The sequence below is a fragment of the Thermochaetoides thermophila genome, assembly GCF_000221225.1.
Source record: "Thermochaetoides thermophila DSM 1495 unplaced genomic scaffold scf7180000011816, whole genome shotgun sequence".
Classification (NCBI taxonomy): Eukaryota; Fungi; Ascomycota; class Sordariomycetes; order Sordariales; family Chaetomiaceae; genus Thermochaetoides; species Thermochaetoides thermophila.
In genome coordinates this window covers 706,073-722,603 of record NW_006383032.1, presented here as the reverse complement: position 1 = coordinate 722,603, position 16,531 = coordinate 706,073, and the positions used below count along the sequence as shown (strand labels likewise).

Genomic DNA, 16,531 nt, shown 5'->3' with positions numbered 1-16,531 from the left:
ACAACCTGACCCGAGAATCATGGAACCCATCGCATCCAGCCCATCGCATCCAGCTCTCAGTGGGGTATCCACACGGCAACGCACGCTTCCCACAGGCATCTTCCATGATACAAATGAGGGGTTATTTGCCCGATGCTTCCGTGGGATAAACGTCGAACGTCGTCTGCCCTGATAAGCGCGCAGGCAATCAACATCCCTCCCCGTCATCCCTCCGTCAAACCGCATCAACGCCGCCCGCAGAAGCCAGATCTGCCCGCCCGCACCCTCTGCGAACCCTGCGAGAAGCGACCGCGCGGGTTACCGCCTGGTTGGATGCAGCGCAGATATTTTTCACACACCCCTGAAAATGCGCACGGTGACCGTCAGCAGCCTGCCTGCCAGCAAATTGCGCTAATCCGGGGCGGAAGCTGGAGCCGGTTTCCTAGCCACAGTGTCGTTCCCAGCTTTGGGAATGCAACCCCTCTCACAGAAGATTCGATAAGCCCAGGGCCACCCCACTACCCCACCACCCCACAGCAACAAGAAGTGGAGCAACAGCCCGCCCTGCCACCAGAAGCGCGCCCACCACCACGAGCCACTCGCAGCCGCGCGTTGTGGGAACTGCTGTTCCCGTCGCGCGTCGGCGTCGTGTGCTCTGTTCTGCTTCCAGCTTCTGTTGCTGTCTTAGGAAGGCGGTCGCAGGATGGACTCCCGGCCCGTAGCCAGTCGCTGCAAACTCGGCTATCGTCCTGCACTTCACTTCCCGGGCACGTTGAGTCGTGCAGCAAGCAGCAGTCCACTGCATGTGCGGTCAGAAGACGCTGTGATGGCGACAGATTAACCGAATTTTGCGATGGCCATGCCATGGTTTTGCCGTTTCGACCTTGGTGAAAGTAAACAAACGCCGCATCTTCACTTGCAGCGCAACAATGTGTGGTTGCTGCTTGCGGCTGCAAGAGTCAAGAAGCTTGGGCAAAATTGCCCCTCATTTTTTTTCTTCCCCTCGTTGCGTCCCTACAAGCTGAGGCTTTTGCTTTTTTTTTTTCGGCGCCCCATGAAATCCCGACTGCCCAAATAAGAAAAATCCTTGGAACTGATCAAACCTGGAAGGACGGAGGTGTGGCTGTTTGGGTCTGGGGCCACTGGTCTTCATTTCCCCCTTGCATCTCGCACCGCGATTGGGCAGCGCGGAATCCTACATCATACGGCTAACAGGACCCTCGATACACTACATACGGGCAGGAGAATATCTATGGAGCGGAATCTGAGTTCTTGATGAGATGGTTGCAACCTGGTGTGACCAGAAACAGCGTTGAATCGGGACGCAACCACGCTCGAAGCCAGAGACGCATCACTTTCTGAACAGCTCTCGGGGGAGGCCGATGAACGATGGACATGCCAATGCAACGAGGCCGCGGAGGTCGACAGGCTGAGGATTTTTCTCGAAGGAGATGACGGTGCGACGGTGCGACACTCCCTTGTTCCCTCGGTCGGCTCGGCGTCCATTTTGAACCAGTGCCCATAAAAAGTTCGAACACTGGGGCCAACCAGCAAAACCGATGTCGATCATCATGCAACAGACACAGCAACAGCACAAGATCCGATGTCTCGTTGCCCTGCTCCCCTTGCCGCAAGTTGCCAGCCGACTGTCTCCAGAACTGAGACAAGGCGATACGGCGTTGATTCAGCCTTTTCAACGCAGCCTTTTTTTTTTCCACGTCTGCTCTCTCCCCCAGCACGGCTAGTGAACCGTGACCGGCAGCTCTCTGCTCGCCATCTCCTAGGTGTTTTGCATGCTGCCCTGGATGTGGGACCCTGTCCCCATCCGGGTCGCATCCGGACCTCAGCGCATGGCCCGAGGCCGAGGGTTCGGAAATTGGACCCATCGTGCCCCTCCTCGCTTCTCCCCTCGTTTCCGTCGGAGCTGCTGTTTCGCATGAGATTTGAGGACGGCAATCTCAGCGAGATCCCACGATTACTTCTTTTTTCGAGAAGTGTTCCTTCGCCGGGCTGAAAGGTCTGATGAACCTCAAAAGCCTGGCATGCCAAGCTATGCTCAGCTCGAGCCTTCTTCAGCTCGTCGTCCGGGGAGGGGCAAAAAAATTTCCTCAGCTGATGGCACAACGGAGCGGTGTCGAAAATTTCACCGCACCTTTTGAGGGAAAACGGAAACCCCCTTGCTCGGTCGTCAAAACTACTGGCTATCATCCCAAACAGGAAGACACTAGGGACCAGTATCAAGCCCGGTGACCTGGCAGCCAGCCGTTCCCACACAAACGGCGGTCATCCATCCAAACGGCGGTCTCGACCCCTCCCCCACCCGTACCGGCATCAATGGAGGATGCCCGGAGGGCTGTCGGCGCTGCAAGGACGTCCTAGTCTACCGGTAGGGGTACACGTGGTCCCCGACGGATGGGCGGCTCTAACAGCAACGCCGTGTCACGCGGTCCGACCTCTGCCGTCTCGAGAACGGCGAGCCGATTCCTGCTCCGCTTCACGACATACGTCCCAAAAAGCCCCGAATGCAAATGCTCCGGAGTTTTGGCAGGTTCCGCGACAGCCCCGCGACGTTATCGGCACACACATGCACATGCACACGCACACACAAACTGCGCTTGAGGCCAGCCTGGCTTGCGGCGGCAGTAGCGGCTATCCGGCTTACTTGCCGCCGTCCATATCGCTTCCATGACCAGAGATCGCCACGCCCGCATTCCAACTCGTCGCCCCGTACTGGTTCTGCTGCTGCTGTGACACCTGGCGACCCGGATCCTCTGCGGGGCGTGCCACCCGTCCGAGAGGTTCCAGAGTCTCGAGTCGCTAGTCTCCGGGGCTGTTAACGGCTGTGGAGTGTCAATGAGGGGCAGTTGTTTATATTACCCCTCCTTGGATTTTGTTATTCATTTATTGTGACACCTCTACCGAGCTTCGCATCTGCAGCGATGAAAACTGGCCCTGTAAGGCGAAGCCGACGATGGCACTCAATGTGGATGGAAACGACAAGAGGATCCTTGTTATCTTGAAGCTGCCACGATGAGACGGTAGGTGATGCCACGAAAGATGTCAGGATGCCCCCACGATCTAGGGTGCCAGCATCTAAAATAACTCTGTCTCCGAACACTACCTTCCCTGCCTATCCGTCAGATCGGGGCTATAATTCCTTTTTTTTCCCTTAATTCTGTTGCTGGCCCGGGCGGATAGTCTGATTGATGAAAACGGCAGGTGTTATTCGTTTGGTCCAGTCAATTGCATGATTCCTTTCGTTGCTTACGGCAGCCTAGGACTGTAGAAACCATCGAGGATGAGCCTTAGCAGCCTTGAGTCATGCTTTTTCGTCCGAATATTCCACGGGCCACGAGCCACGTCGTTTTGAACTATCAGCACATGGCCGCCCGGATAAGGAAAGTTGATGCTCCCATCAGATCCAGTCGTATGGCAGACCCCGATAGGGAGTGATGTTGTAGAAAGCTATTCTTGGTCACTCCTGTCTCATGTTTCTGCCGGGGAAAATGGAGCAGTACGGTGAACAGATCTTTCTCGATTCGAGCTCTTGTTGGTTTCTGATGCTTGATTCTTCAGCTGCCGAACCATTCTCGAACTCGGTGGTCATGGTCTTACCGTGAGCTCATACTGTAAGCACCCGTTAACACCTTGGAAAGCGCACCGGTTGTATGGTTCTTGAGACTCGAAATGGTGCGACTTATGGAGCGTGCGTCATTTCTTCGAGATATATCGACAGATTCTTTTAAGTGTTCGGTATCGCTTCTGGCACGCATTGCTCCGGCCGTAGAACCCTGAGAAGAACTTTGGTCAACAAAAGTCCAGAGTTGTCAGCATGTCGAAGACAGAACGTTGGAATGAAACAAGAGGTGAAGTTACACTGTGTAAACCGTCCATGTAACATGTAACATAACGCTAAGGAATTACAAGGGATGACTCTCTGGTACTGTAACAGAGCAGACCTGCTCTTGACGAAAACGGAAAAAAGTGGGACTATGCATGCTCAAAATGGAATGGTCCCGCGCCAAGAAGCGTGGCTCCATCTCGCGACTGGTCCTCATGTGCCTGGGATGCTCCACATCTGCCTGGTGCGGTCCTCCTAAGAGGGACTAGATAACATGTTCAAAGGCATCTGCAACTGGGTATGAGAATATGGGATTTTATTCCAGCATATCAGACGCAGGTGATTATATCGTTCTGGAAATGCCTTGACACTCGAAACTATCACAAACTACGCTGCTGGTTTTCTAGAACCCCGAGTTCTTCACCTGAGAAAAGCACACAGGTTCCGTGGAAGTTCCCGTGTGGACCCACGTTCAGCGAAGAGCGCAGCGAGTTCAGACGCAGCGACCGGCAGCGACCGGGCGCCCCAAAGCCAGAGCGCCCCGCCCTCCCCTAACAGTGCGGCACTCCTATCCCTGTTGACCGTGTCCACCCCGCTCCAGACACAAGTTGTGGCCAACGAACCGGACTGGATAGGACCTCCATTCCATCCTGCCACCAACCAGCCTTCCCACAACCAATCCCAGACTACGCACGCGCGTCTCGTCAGCCAAACCCCTGAATTCTGTACTCAACACCATCGAGAGAGCCTTATTTTATGTTTTTCCCGACACGCTGGATCGGGGGCACGCACAACTTGGGCTTTGTGTTGCACGTCTGCTCCCCCCCGGGAGACACTACGGCTTAGCGACATCAGCCAGGGGTAAACCAGGCCCCAACAACGGCACGCCAAAACCGCGAAATTGAGTTGCCTGCAGGGCTCAAAAGCAGCGATCTTTTTTTTTTTTTTCACTGGGACTCTGATTCGCGCGGGTAGCGAGTCTGCGAGAGAGAATATCTGCGGGCGAGTGCGCGGAATAAAGAAGACGCAGCGGCTGCAGCGTATCCAAAGGTTACGATCAATCGGTTTGGTCTCGAAGCGTGTAGGAGGACCGCATCTTCCGATATCCTCGTTAGTCTCTCTCTTACCCCAACAGTGCAGATCTTTCGATTTCTGAGATTGTCGAAGTCACATCTCGCAAACCGATCGTTGTCTGTCGAAACGCGGCAACGCTAGTCAGGGAGCTTGTGGTTGGGACAAGCAAGTTGAGTCGAGCGGGAACAGGGCTGAACGGATGACTTCGCGACTGCTGCGAGGTCCTCCATCCATGCCGTCTGTGCCCTCCTTGACTCCAAGCTCAACATGCTAATGACGCAGAACACTGCGTCGGCATTCCAAGGTCAGAACAATACCGCGACCACAGCTGCTGCATACTCGGACCAAAACACTTTGGCTGGCTCTGGCGCGGCTCGACACCAACACAGCTACTCTACCGCTTCAACTGCCTCAGACGTGCGCAGCGCCGACGGCGACTTTACATACACGGCTTACTTTAACGGCAACAACGCCGACACCACCTCCATCATGAACGGCATCGTGGGCACGGTGCCCCCGGGCACCATGTATGTACGTGCTCTCTACGACTACGAGGCTGACGATAGGACGAGCCTTAGTTTCCACGAGGGAGACATCATCCAGGTGATTACCCGTTTGGAGAGCGGATGGTGGGATGGAGTCATCAATGGCGTCAGAGGTTGGTTCCCGAGCAACTACTGCCAGATCATTTCACCGGAAGAGTTGAGGGAACAGGAAGGCATTGGTGAGGAGCAGGTAGAGGAGGAGAGTGAGGAGCAACAAGAGTATGAGGAAACGCTTGATGAAGAGGATGGGTCGGACCACGACGATGGGGATAATCTTCCGCTCGAGGGCACTGAGGTTGGCCGGTCAAGAGCAGACTTTTGGATTCCGCAGGCCACCCCTGATGGTCGACTCTTCTACTACAATACTATGACAGGAGAAAGCAGCCACGAGCTCCCGCTGGAGCCTCCGTCCTCGATCAACGAGACCGGGCCACATGATCGCATGAACGTCACCATTCCCGACAGGACCAGACCCCCTCCTGAAATGATCGCTAGAGGTCTCACCCAAGAGGAAGAGGAGTCTGATTTGACTTCAGCGTCTGATCTTGAGGGCGAGAATCGTCCGAGTGCGGCACGGGTTAGGGTAAGTTTCACTGCTCCGTGCTTAATCTTCTATCCTAGGATGATTTCTCACATTTCCCATGTAGCCACAAATGCGGCGCCATAATACAACCGATGGCATTTCCCCTTCGACGTCAATGGATTCGATCAATGGCCAACCATCAATGACGAGGTCGCGCGGCGACACATTCGCCAACGGCAGTATGATTCAACCTCCAATGATCACCTCGGCCACTTCTTTCACAAGCACAACGTACAACTTGCCGACCGCAGCGACAATCCCACGGTCCTTCTTTGATGACGGCGGCGCTCCTCCCCTCACATGGAGCCGACTGGTTTCGGCGATGAAGAAGGCCATTGATCGGTACCGCCAAGCCATCGAGAGTGGTAACAGAGCCGAGTATGTGGCGCGCGCTGAGGACATCTCGGATCACCTCCGTCTGCTTCTCGCTGCTGGATCAGGGACAACAGACAACCATTCGGGTCAGCCATCTATCATCTCCACGAACAAGGCGCTGTATCCACACTTCCGGGATATGATGTCCAAGTTCTCCAAGCTCGTCATTTCCTCGCACATTGCGGCTGCCGACTGGCCAAATGCTGAGTCTGTACAAAAGTGTCTGCAGGAGGCTGATGGTGTTCTGCTTGGTGTGTACAGTTATGTGGAGGTCGCGCGGCAGCAGCGCGGCGAGGAGATTCCGCGGTTGTTCCCTGGGTTTGTTCTTGGGTCCAACACAGGTGGCAGCTGGCAAAATAATGGTCTAGGTCCGCGTGATCCTATCACGTCGAACTTCCTAGATGACGATGAGGGCGTCAATGAACCTTCCGCACTTCTCGACGGCAAGCTTCTCGAGCGGCTGGAGGAGATGAAGCGTGTTCTCGTTTCTAGCATTCGTGAACTGGACAAGTACCTAGTCTGCACCGACAAGCTTATTACCGCCTACAAGCACGAGGTAATTGGCAACAATGTTTGCACTGCTGGCTCAAAGGTTCTCGACGCGTTCAAGCCGTGGATCGCGACCATCGAATCGATCGATCTGTCCATCCTGGGCGACACGTTCCAGACCCCGCAGCTAGCTGACTTTAGCATGAACAAGCAAAGCCTGTACGATAATATCTCGGATTTGCTACTGGGTTGCCAGGCTGTCTGTGGGCCATTGGCCGATGAGTGGTCTGAGATCAGGGGTCAGGCGTTGGAAGAACGGCTTGAGTATGTTCGGCAGTGCGCAAGGGCTCTGGAGACCAATTCGTCGCACATTGGTTTTTCCCTCCAGCTGCTCTCCGAGCAGGTGGCCATGGTCTTGCAACAGCAGGACCTGGATATGCAGAGAGAGCTGAGGAGAATAGACGCGATGCCCTACGATCGGCCACATCAACGGTCAGACTCGAGAAGCTTTATCCGGCCTGGCTTGGGTTTGGGAGCGCAGTTCGCGGATGGCGAAGCGCTCCCCAACTACCGCAAGGCGGGAGACCCGTCCAAGATGAAAAAGTTCTTCGGCGAGGATCCTCTCATCGATCCTTCGTTGCAGCAACAGATCCAGCCTCCGGTTGTTGACGACACGCCGGATTTCCTCAAGTTGGATCACGACAAGGACTTATCATGGGATATGAAGGTCAACCCGCCAGCTGTCAAGGGTGGTTCTTTGATCGCGTTGGTCGAACAACTTACTCGGCACGACAAGTTGGATGCAAACTTCAACAATACCTTCCTCCTCACTTACAGGTCGTTTACCACGGCCAGGGAACTGTTTGAGCTGCTGGTTCAGCGCTTTAATATCCAGCCCCCGGAGGGCCTGACGCCGGAAGAGCTCGATATGTGGAGAGAGCAAAAGCAGAAGTTGATTCGCTTCCGCGTCGTCAACATCCTCAAGAGTTGGTTCGATCAATTCTGGATGGAGGACAGCTCAAGCGAGGAGACGAAGCAACTGATCCGGGACGTCTACAACTTCGCAAAAGATACGGTCAAGTCAACCGAGACTCCGGGCTCGACTCCGCTGATGGCCATCTTGGACCAGCGACTCAATGGCAAGGAGGTTACCAGCCGACGCATGGTGCAGACCGTCAACCAGAACACTCCAGCGCCCATCATGCCCAAGAGCATGAAGAAGCTCAAGTTCCTCGACATCGATGTGTTGGAGTTTGCACGCCAGCTCACCATTATTGAGTCGCGTCTGTATGCCAAGATCAAGCCAACGGAGTGCCTGAACAAGACTTGGCAGAAGAAGGTGGCCGAGGGCGAGCCCGAACCTGCGCCCAACGTCAAGGCGCTCATCTTACACTCCAACCAGATGACCAACTGGGTGGCCGAGATGATCCTGTCGCAGACCGATGTCCGGAAGCGTGTCGTCGTCATCAAGCATTTCGTCGCCGTTGCCGACAAGTGCCGGCAGCTCAACAACTTTTCCACGCTGACCTCCATCATTTCTGCCTTGGGTACCGCGCCGATCGCTCGCCTCAAGCGCACCTGGGATCAGGTGCCACAGCGCATCCAGACTACCTTAGAGAACATGCGCAAGCTCATGGCCAGCACCAAGAACTTCGGTGAATACCGAGAGGCATTGCATGCCGCGAATCCGCCATGCATACCTTTTTTGGTAAGCCGTGATAACTCTGAACTCTCTCTTATGACGTAGGATGCTAACTCTTTCTGCTAGGTGTTTACCTGACGGACCTGACTTTCATCGAGGATGGTATCCCGTCGGTCATCAAAAAGACGAATCTGATTAACTTCGCCAAACGCGCGAAGACGGCCGAAGTGATTCGCGACATACAGCAGTACCAGAACGTAGCCTACTCGCTGCAGCCGGTTCCCGAACTACAGGACTACATCCTTAGCAACATGCAGGCTGCGGGCGACGTGCACGAGATGTACGACAAGAGTCTGCAGATCGAGCCACGAGAAAGGGAGGACGAGAAGATTGTCAGGTAGCTTGCCCGTCTCAAAGTGATGGACGAGTATGGTTTGCAGATGCTGACGATCATTGCAGAGTCTTGGCCGAGTCTGGCTTCCTATGAAAGACAAACATGTCACCACTGCAGGTGCCCCGATGTGTCGCTTAACCCTGGTATATCATGATGCCTGCTCCACAACAGTGCAGCTGATATGCACTTGTTCTGCGGAGCTTTGGCCAGTCACTGTAAGAAACCCCACGTGCCACAAACCCACAGAGCGCGGCTAGTGGACCTCTATCCAACAGTGTGGTCAACCAAGCAGCGCAAAGCAGGTCCTCTCAGGCACTGAGGCGTCTAAGATAATGAAGTCATTACAATCACTGGAGATGACATACTACCATGAGTACATATCATGACAATTAGCTACAAGACAAAGCTACAGAGAAACATACACGATGCTCAGATGAGACACGACATTACCTGGCAGGAGGTTCTCAATTTGTCAGCGGAAGGAAAGAGAGAGACGCCAGCTTAGCTCATCATGGATCGAAGCTCGCATAAGCCAGCTGACTTGGAAGAGGAACGGGATAGATGGATGAGTACTTTTTACATAGTTGAATTTTGGAGCTTCATACCACAGTTCCTCTGATATCTATTCCCTTCTCTTCCCTTTCCCCTCCCCCCCCCACCCCAAAACACACACACACACACACCTATTTTACCTATTTGCTAGCTGCTGGCTGCTGGGAGTGTCTCTCGATCTCTGAGTGCACCCTTCCTGACTATTCTCGAAAGGAGGAGCGCGCGGAGTATCGGTCAGTCAGTTAGTCAGTTCGTATGTACATATGCCCTTCTTTTTTTTTTCTTTTTGGGACTTTTGTGTTTCGATTCAGGTATGTAGGTAGGGTAGGGTAGGGTATCTATATCCATTGGGTGTGGTTGGACTGATGAATGCATGGATAGGCCGTGGGGCTGAACTGCTGAAAATCAAGGAATGTAGCAGAAGTGTAAGGATGATTGGCCGCACGGCTTGTTGTGCTTTGTTTTTGGCTGTTTATTAGTCCATGCTGTGAGTGGTGATAGGAGGTTGGGGGGGGGGGTGTAATGTTGAAGACCGACTGGAGAACGAGTGATATCTCGTGTCTACCTTTCCCCTGGACCTGGCCAAATAGTTGAGTGAAGAGAAAACTGCCCATTAAAAACCACCAGGCGGAAGTCCCATTTGTCAGCATGTCCGGCAGGCTGCAACATTTGATCACCTGGCTGTCAACGGTTCATTTCCTTCCTTCACCTTCCCGACAAGCTGCGGCTCTTGAATATCAACTCCCTGTATTGGGTAGAAACGATGTTCTCGGGATGCCCCTAACGTCCTGTCCAGATATGTTCTGACCCCTTGGAAAGCCTGGGGCTAGAAACGAGAAGGCAGTTCTTCGGATAGCCAGCATATGCAATGGACTATCACCTACCAGCTGCTGCTACACCAACCTCCTACTCGTCAGGCCTGCCACACCGGTTGAGGATGCTGCAGGGCTACCCCACGGAATGGAACCTCGTCTTAATTGACAGGTGTCAACTGGCTTAGATATCACCCCGTACTTTCTTTGGGGCTTTCCCAATCTCATCCCTTGCTCCCCGGTAGCACCGATCTCTCATCACTCATCTATCATCCCCTTGCATCCATTTGGCCCCTTGTTGTGCCCCCTTCGTATCGTCAACAACCTTCTGTCGTGTCAGCCATACCAAGCTGTGCGCCATTACGATCATTGAAACGTTGCTTACCCGGTGATAAACAAACGGAATGAGTTTCTCCAAGGCGTTCTTCCGCGTGGCAGATTTTGCCATGCGAGAGGTTACTTCCCTACACGAAGATGACACCTTTAGTATATGGGGACGCCGTAAGCTCGCTGGAATAGTCAGTGGATTAGCCAAAGAACTTGATGACGACTCCCTGGAACAATGGGGATCCGCAAACTGGCTGAGAAAATCAGAAGCTTCGACTCGGAGGACGACACCAGCTCAGAGCGATCCGTGGAAGGACAAGCACGCAGTGGCATGGCATTGAGCTTTCATAGGCAGCCCCCTCTGTGTGACTTCTGGATTCGCTGGAAACACTCCACCCCACCGGACGATATCGTTTGGGTAGAGAGGCTAGAGGATACGCCTGACTGCCAACTTATCAACCCTTGCCATGGGTGTCGAACCATCCATGAGATATGCTCATCGTTCAACATCAAGTTTAGCGCGAAGTTCAAGTGGCCACGTTACCCCGGTATGATTATGTCGAGAATTCAACAAGGTAAACTGACTTGGGCCCTGGTACACAAGGAGCCAGTTGAAAAAGATGTCTGCTTTATGAGAGTTTTTAGAGTTTCTGGAATCGAAGGTACCTACTTATTAGCTTGAAATCATGACTGGGTCAATATCTGACATATGTTGACAGGTGTTCCAAATCCATGGAACCTCCCGCCAGATCCGGCACCGAGTTCGACCTGGACTCAAACAGACTTGTGCAAAGTTCAAGAGTGGCTAGGAGAGTGTAAACACGACCATCTAAAATGTAGAATCAGCAGAATTTACCATATGCTGCCCAATGAGATGCCGACAAGGGTACTCGACGTGGGTGTCAGGGACGAAGATCCAATCCGACTACATGAGCCTGTGGGTTCATCCATACGCTACATGTGCCTCTCCTACTGCTGGGGCGGCGCGAAGTTTCTCAAAACCACCAGAGCGAATTACGACAAACACAAGCAAGAAATCCGACTGGACGAGTTACCACAGCTCTTCCAGGACGCAGTCAGAGTGACTCGCTCTTTGGGAGTCCGTTACCTATGGATCGATGCTCTATGCATCATCCAGGACGACATCAACCTTACAGACTGGAAGCGAGAATCCGTCCGCATGGCGAGTGTCTTCCAAAACTCTTACCTCACCATCTCAGCAACGCGGGCCCCGTCACCACATAGTAGTCTCTTTGCGAAAATGGAGACTACGCAAGTCGGCCCGGTTATGGTACGCAAGATACTCCATGCTCCGCCCATTAGGATGAGGGAGGGTATGGAGGGGACTGAATGGGCCAGCAACTTCCCACTGTTCAGACGTGGTTGGGCATTCCAGGAACGCATGCTCTCACCTCGGGTCGTTCACTTTGGTCCGCATGAGATAGAGTGGGATTGCATGAAGCGCCGTGCCTGCCAATGCATCCCGGATACCGAAGAGGATATCCCAGCGTCATTCCTGTGGGGTGTTGGTACAGGTCTTGACCTAACGGCAACACTCTTGGAGATATCATCGATCAAACAGCGGGGGACCTTGGATCGGGTCTGTGCCAGGATACCGTTCGGCATACCCCTCAAGCCATCCGAATTTCTCCACATGAAGAAGACAGATGATCGCCTGGCTATTGCAAAAGTCTGGCATACGACCGTGACAAATTTCTCGCCGCTGGAGTTGACTGATAAGTCGGACAGACTAGCAGCCATCTCCGGCATGGCCGAAGCAATGCAAAGGAATACCTCGAACTGGCAATACCTGGCTGGCCTGTGGAAGGAAACACTGTTGCTGGATCTATGCTGGCATACAAGCCCTTACTCTCGGATTGACAAGGATGATCGGCGTCAGCCTACCTGGTCTTGGGCGTTTCTCGACGGCCGCGCGTTCATGCCTATTGCAGAATGGGCCGACATCGACGATGCGGGATGGAAACTCCAGTGGGAAGAGTACGCGAAAGTGGTCGACGCCTCATGTACACTAGCTACACACTCGTCTACCGGTCTGGTTCTAGACGGTTGTCTTGAGCTGCGCTGTCGTCTTATTCCGTTTGATCATTCCTTGCATCAGATGTTGCGGGACTTTACCTTCCTTGATGAATATGGCTCCTGTTGCTGTGAAGCGCAGGAAAGGCTATACTTTGTGCCTGTGGGATCTTTTACATACAAAAAATCGTCGAGGCATCTGGGGCTCATTCTTGAGCGTATCGGGGAAGATAAGTCGTCGGATATGGTTCGCTTGGGTGCTGTCGTGATTCCCATTGGAAAGATCTCTCGAACTCGCTTCGATGGGTTCCGGTCAAGATCCCATGATGAGCAGGCGGCAACTCATGCTTTTCGGGCGTTTAAGGAGGCGACAGGGAACGAGATGGTCAAGATTCGGATCTTTTAAAGTTTGTTTAACTGGGATATGAATGGATGTCACCTATCTACCTTTGTATGCCTTGTAGAGAAACGGGTCCGTTTCCACAAACATAAAGCACAGTAACTCTATAAGAATGGGTCAATGTTACCAGGCGATCTGGATGTCTTCCAACACAGCAACAGATGTGTCTACCGAGAAGCTCGCCGTACTGTGGCAGTGAACCATCCCGAACAAGTCACTTGTTCGAGTTTCGCGAACATGCCAAATTTGTGGTTTTGGGTGTGTTTTATCGACTCTTTCCTTCACTGGTCCTATCCTCGGTGATTTCATCGATTTGCAGTGTCGTCTCACTCCCTTCTCACAAGAAATGTATGAAAAAGATAAGCGTGCTGGGCAGGTCATCGGATGAGTGCGTCGAACAGATCTAGGATGTCTGCCAACAGGGCGGGTGATGTATTTGGCTTCATTATACTCTTAAAGAGAGTGAAGCAGGTAGGTGAATAGACTTTTTATCGCTTCTTACGCCTTCCAAACCGGGCTCCAAGGACATTAATTGGTTCGGAGTGGTCAGTTTCAACACATGTAGGGCGGTCTCGGCTCATGCATAACCAGTCTCCTCTCACCAACCAGTTTTGTATGTCGTTATGGCAATCTGTGATGATGAGGAACATGGTGATAGTTAAAAATCATATGGTGACTTCCAGACAGATAGCAATGGTGAATCTTTCTGCATTAGAATGTCTTGTTTAACTGGTTAAAGCGCCGGTATGAAGGGATGTACAGAACCTCTCCCCTGCTGCGGATATATCAGAACCGCATGAAGAGCCCATACATACTACAACCAGTCTGATAGAGTACTAAACATCACCGCCTGCAATCCCTCTCTTCATCACTATACCGATCCCGCCCACGCGCTGGACTTCTGCTCCAGCTTCTGCTTCTGCTCCTGCTTCTGCTCCGGCTCCGGCTCCGGCTCTTATCCCTTCGATGATCCCTACTCCAGCTCCTAGTGCGACTGCGCTTGCGGTCCCTACTCGGGCTGCGACTCCTGCGAGGACTCCGACTCCTACTCCGATCTCTGCTCCAATTCCTTCCTCTCTCACGATACCGATCATCATCTCTCTGCCTATACCTATCCCCATTCCTGTCCCCATCTCTGCCCCTCTCCCTACCCCTTTCCCTCTCCTTCTCGCGATCGGCAACCCCAGGCGGAAGGTCCCCCCTCTCCAGTGGCTTCTTCCGCTCTTCTTGCCGGCGCCAGTGGCTTCCCTCTTCATAATCCTTACTGATCTTGAGCGCCTGGCGCAGGCGTTCGCTCTCCTTGAGCTTGGCATCGGCCGCCTCGTGGACCTGATGTGCCTTGAAAGTTTTACGCTGGGCAGGTAGCGCGTCCTTGTTGCGCTCCATCTCGGCTAGGAGCTTCTGGCGGAGCTCGGAGCAGCGGGATTCGATTTCTTCTTCGTCGACTCTGGTGGTTTGTTAGCGTGGGTTGGTCCTTGGTGACGGGGAAAAAGTAGGGCAATCAGCTTACCCCTCCTCCTCAAGCTTGTCGCGCAACTCAAACACCTTCACCTCGACTTCGCGCTTGCGATCGTGCTCTAGCAGGCCTGGGTCGGGCTTGCGCGGCTTGTGGCGGTAGCTTTCGGGGTCGCGAGGTTTGATGGGCTCGCGCGGGCGCAGGTGGGCCAGATTGCGCTGCACATAGCCGGATGTACCGCTGCCGCGCGGTGTCGGAAGTCCTACGTTATCTGACATTTTCGGTTTTTTTTCTTGAATAATGAAGCAGATGGATGGAAATGGGGGAAGGTGTTGTCGCGACTTGCAGTTGATGAAGCTGTTCAGGAAGTTAGACATGACGGTTGTAGTGGGTCCGAGGCAAGGCTGAGAGTGGATCCAGAAGTGGGTCCTGCCGCAGGCGGTGAGCATGTGCGTGCAGGGGTCCAGGGCAAACGGACGGCAGAAAAGGTCCAGAAATGCGGGGCAGTTGGAGGAAGGGGTGCGGGCGCGGCACATACCCCGCCATGATCTTTTTAACTCCGACCCTCACCTCGTGAACTTCGGACATCAGATCGATAATCTGTCAATTGCCAGTTCCCAGCCATGCCAGGCATCGAAGACTTACCGCCCCAAGAGGGCCCCTTGCCCCAGCAAACTCAGCTAGAGTTGAAATTCCCACCTGTTTCCCGAGACCACATCCTGCACTGTTCCTACGACTACTGGTTTCCCAAGTACCGCACGAACTGCATCCGCTCCAAGATCATCCCACTAACCCCTGAATTCGTCGAGTACATACGTGAAGACGGCATCATCCTCGCTGACGAGGGCAGCAGCACCAAAAAATCCTCCGACGATACCGCTGCCTCAGATGATGACGACGACGACTGGGAACCCTCCTTCACCCGCTCCGACTACCCCCCTCCCCTCGGTGATGACGACGACGTCGCATCCTCCTCCGACACAGACGAAGAACCCCCCCAACCCACGCGCCTCCCCCCCGACAAGCGCTTCCCCTCTCTCCACGCAGAAATCACTTCGGCAATCCAATCCCTCGGCGGTGCCGCCGCCCCCAAACTCAACTGGTCCTCTCCTAAAGACGCAACCTGGATCTCACGACACCCAAACACAGTGAAATGCACGTCTGCCAACGACGTTTACATCCTCCTCAAATCATCTTCCTTCATCAGCCACGACCTGGAGCACGCCTTCGACGACACAGTGCCGCAAGGCCATCCGCCAGACTTCAAACCCGTGCTGGTGCTCCGCGCGTTTTTTAATCCTCTGCCCTCGCTGGAGTTCAGATGTTTTGTCAGGGATAGACAGCTGATTGGTATTGCGCAGCGGGATCTGAACTATTACCAATTCTTGCAAGGGCTACGACCGCAGATTGTGGCGAGGACGAAGGAGCTGTTCGCTAAGATGAAGGATACCTTTCCCGATCCGTGCTGGGTGTTTGATGTGTACATCCCGGAGGCGGACTACGACGACGATGAGAGCGATGAAGAGAAAGAGGGGAATGGAGCGGGGACTGACGGGAGGAAAAGAGAGAAGGTTGCGAAACTGGGGAGGGCGAGACTGATCGATATTAATCCTTGGGCGCCGAGGACAGATACTCTGCTGTTTGATTGGAGGGAGTTGTTGGAGATGAAGGTTCCGGGGGAGGAGGAGCAAAATGGGGATAGTAACTCGTCAAGTGAGGAAGAAGAGGATGAGGAAGACCTTAAGCCTGAGGTGAGGCTTATCGAGAAGGACGACCCGGCGGCGTACAACTTCAGCTCGCCGCAGTACTCGGCACATAAGCTGCCCAAGGAGGTGGTAGATGCCAGCACAGGAGGGCAGGGCGGTATGCGTGAATTCCTACAGAAGTGGCGGCAAATGACAGGAGCTAGGTAGCCGAGCTAGGTCTTGTTTATTCGGGTCATGGAACAGACGAAATGGTTCTCAGTGGGATATATGGATGTGTGAAACACCTTTTTGGAGACAGACACTATTTTTTTTAATGCACTCA

The 16,531-nt window shown here is 53.6% G+C and overlaps 4 protein-coding genes across 4 annotated transcripts; 3 read left to right on the top strand and 1 right to left on the bottom strand.

Annotated features, from left to right (window-relative positions):
• Positions 1-5,161: 5,161 nt before the first annotated feature.
• On the top strand, positions 5,162-9,015 carry CTHT_0022990 (cell division control protein 25-like protein; the record flags this gene model as incomplete). Its single annotated transcript, XM_006692700.1, has 4 exons — positions 5,162-6,022; positions 6,087-8,541; positions 8,655-8,925; positions 8,988-9,015. 4 exons carry the CDS (start codon positions 5,162-5,164, stop codon positions 9,013-9,015), a joined length of 3,615 nt encoding a protein of 1,204 aa, XP_006692763.1.
• A 2,457-nt stretch (positions 9,016-11,472) lies between these two features.
• Positions 11,473-13,053, top strand: CTHT_0022980 (putative chromosome transmission fidelity protein; the record flags this gene model as incomplete). Its single annotated transcript, XM_006692699.1, has 1 exon — positions 11,473-13,053. One exon carries the CDS (start codon positions 11,473-11,475, stop codon positions 13,051-13,053), a length of 1,581 nt encoding a protein of 526 aa, XP_006692762.1.
• Positions 13,054-13,918: 865 nt separating this feature from the next.
• On the bottom strand, positions 13,919-14,781 carry CTHT_0022970 (putative pre-mRNA splicing protein; the record flags this gene model as incomplete). Its single annotated transcript, XM_006692698.1, has 3 exons — positions 13,919-14,001; positions 14,130-14,494; positions 14,558-14,781. The coding sequence occupies 3 exons, from the start codon at positions 14,779-14,781 to the stop codon at positions 13,919-13,921; spliced, it is 672 nt and encodes a 223-aa protein (XP_006692761.1).
• A 345-nt stretch (positions 14,782-15,126) lies between these two features.
• Positions 15,127-16,416, top strand: CTHT_0022960 (putative cell division cycle protein; the record flags this gene model as incomplete). Its single annotated transcript, XM_006692697.1, has 1 exon — positions 15,127-16,416. The coding sequence occupies one exon, from the start codon at positions 15,127-15,129 to the stop codon at positions 16,414-16,416; it is 1,290 nt and encodes a 429-aa protein (XP_006692760.1).
• Between the last annotated feature and the right edge of the window lie 115 nt (positions 16,417-16,531).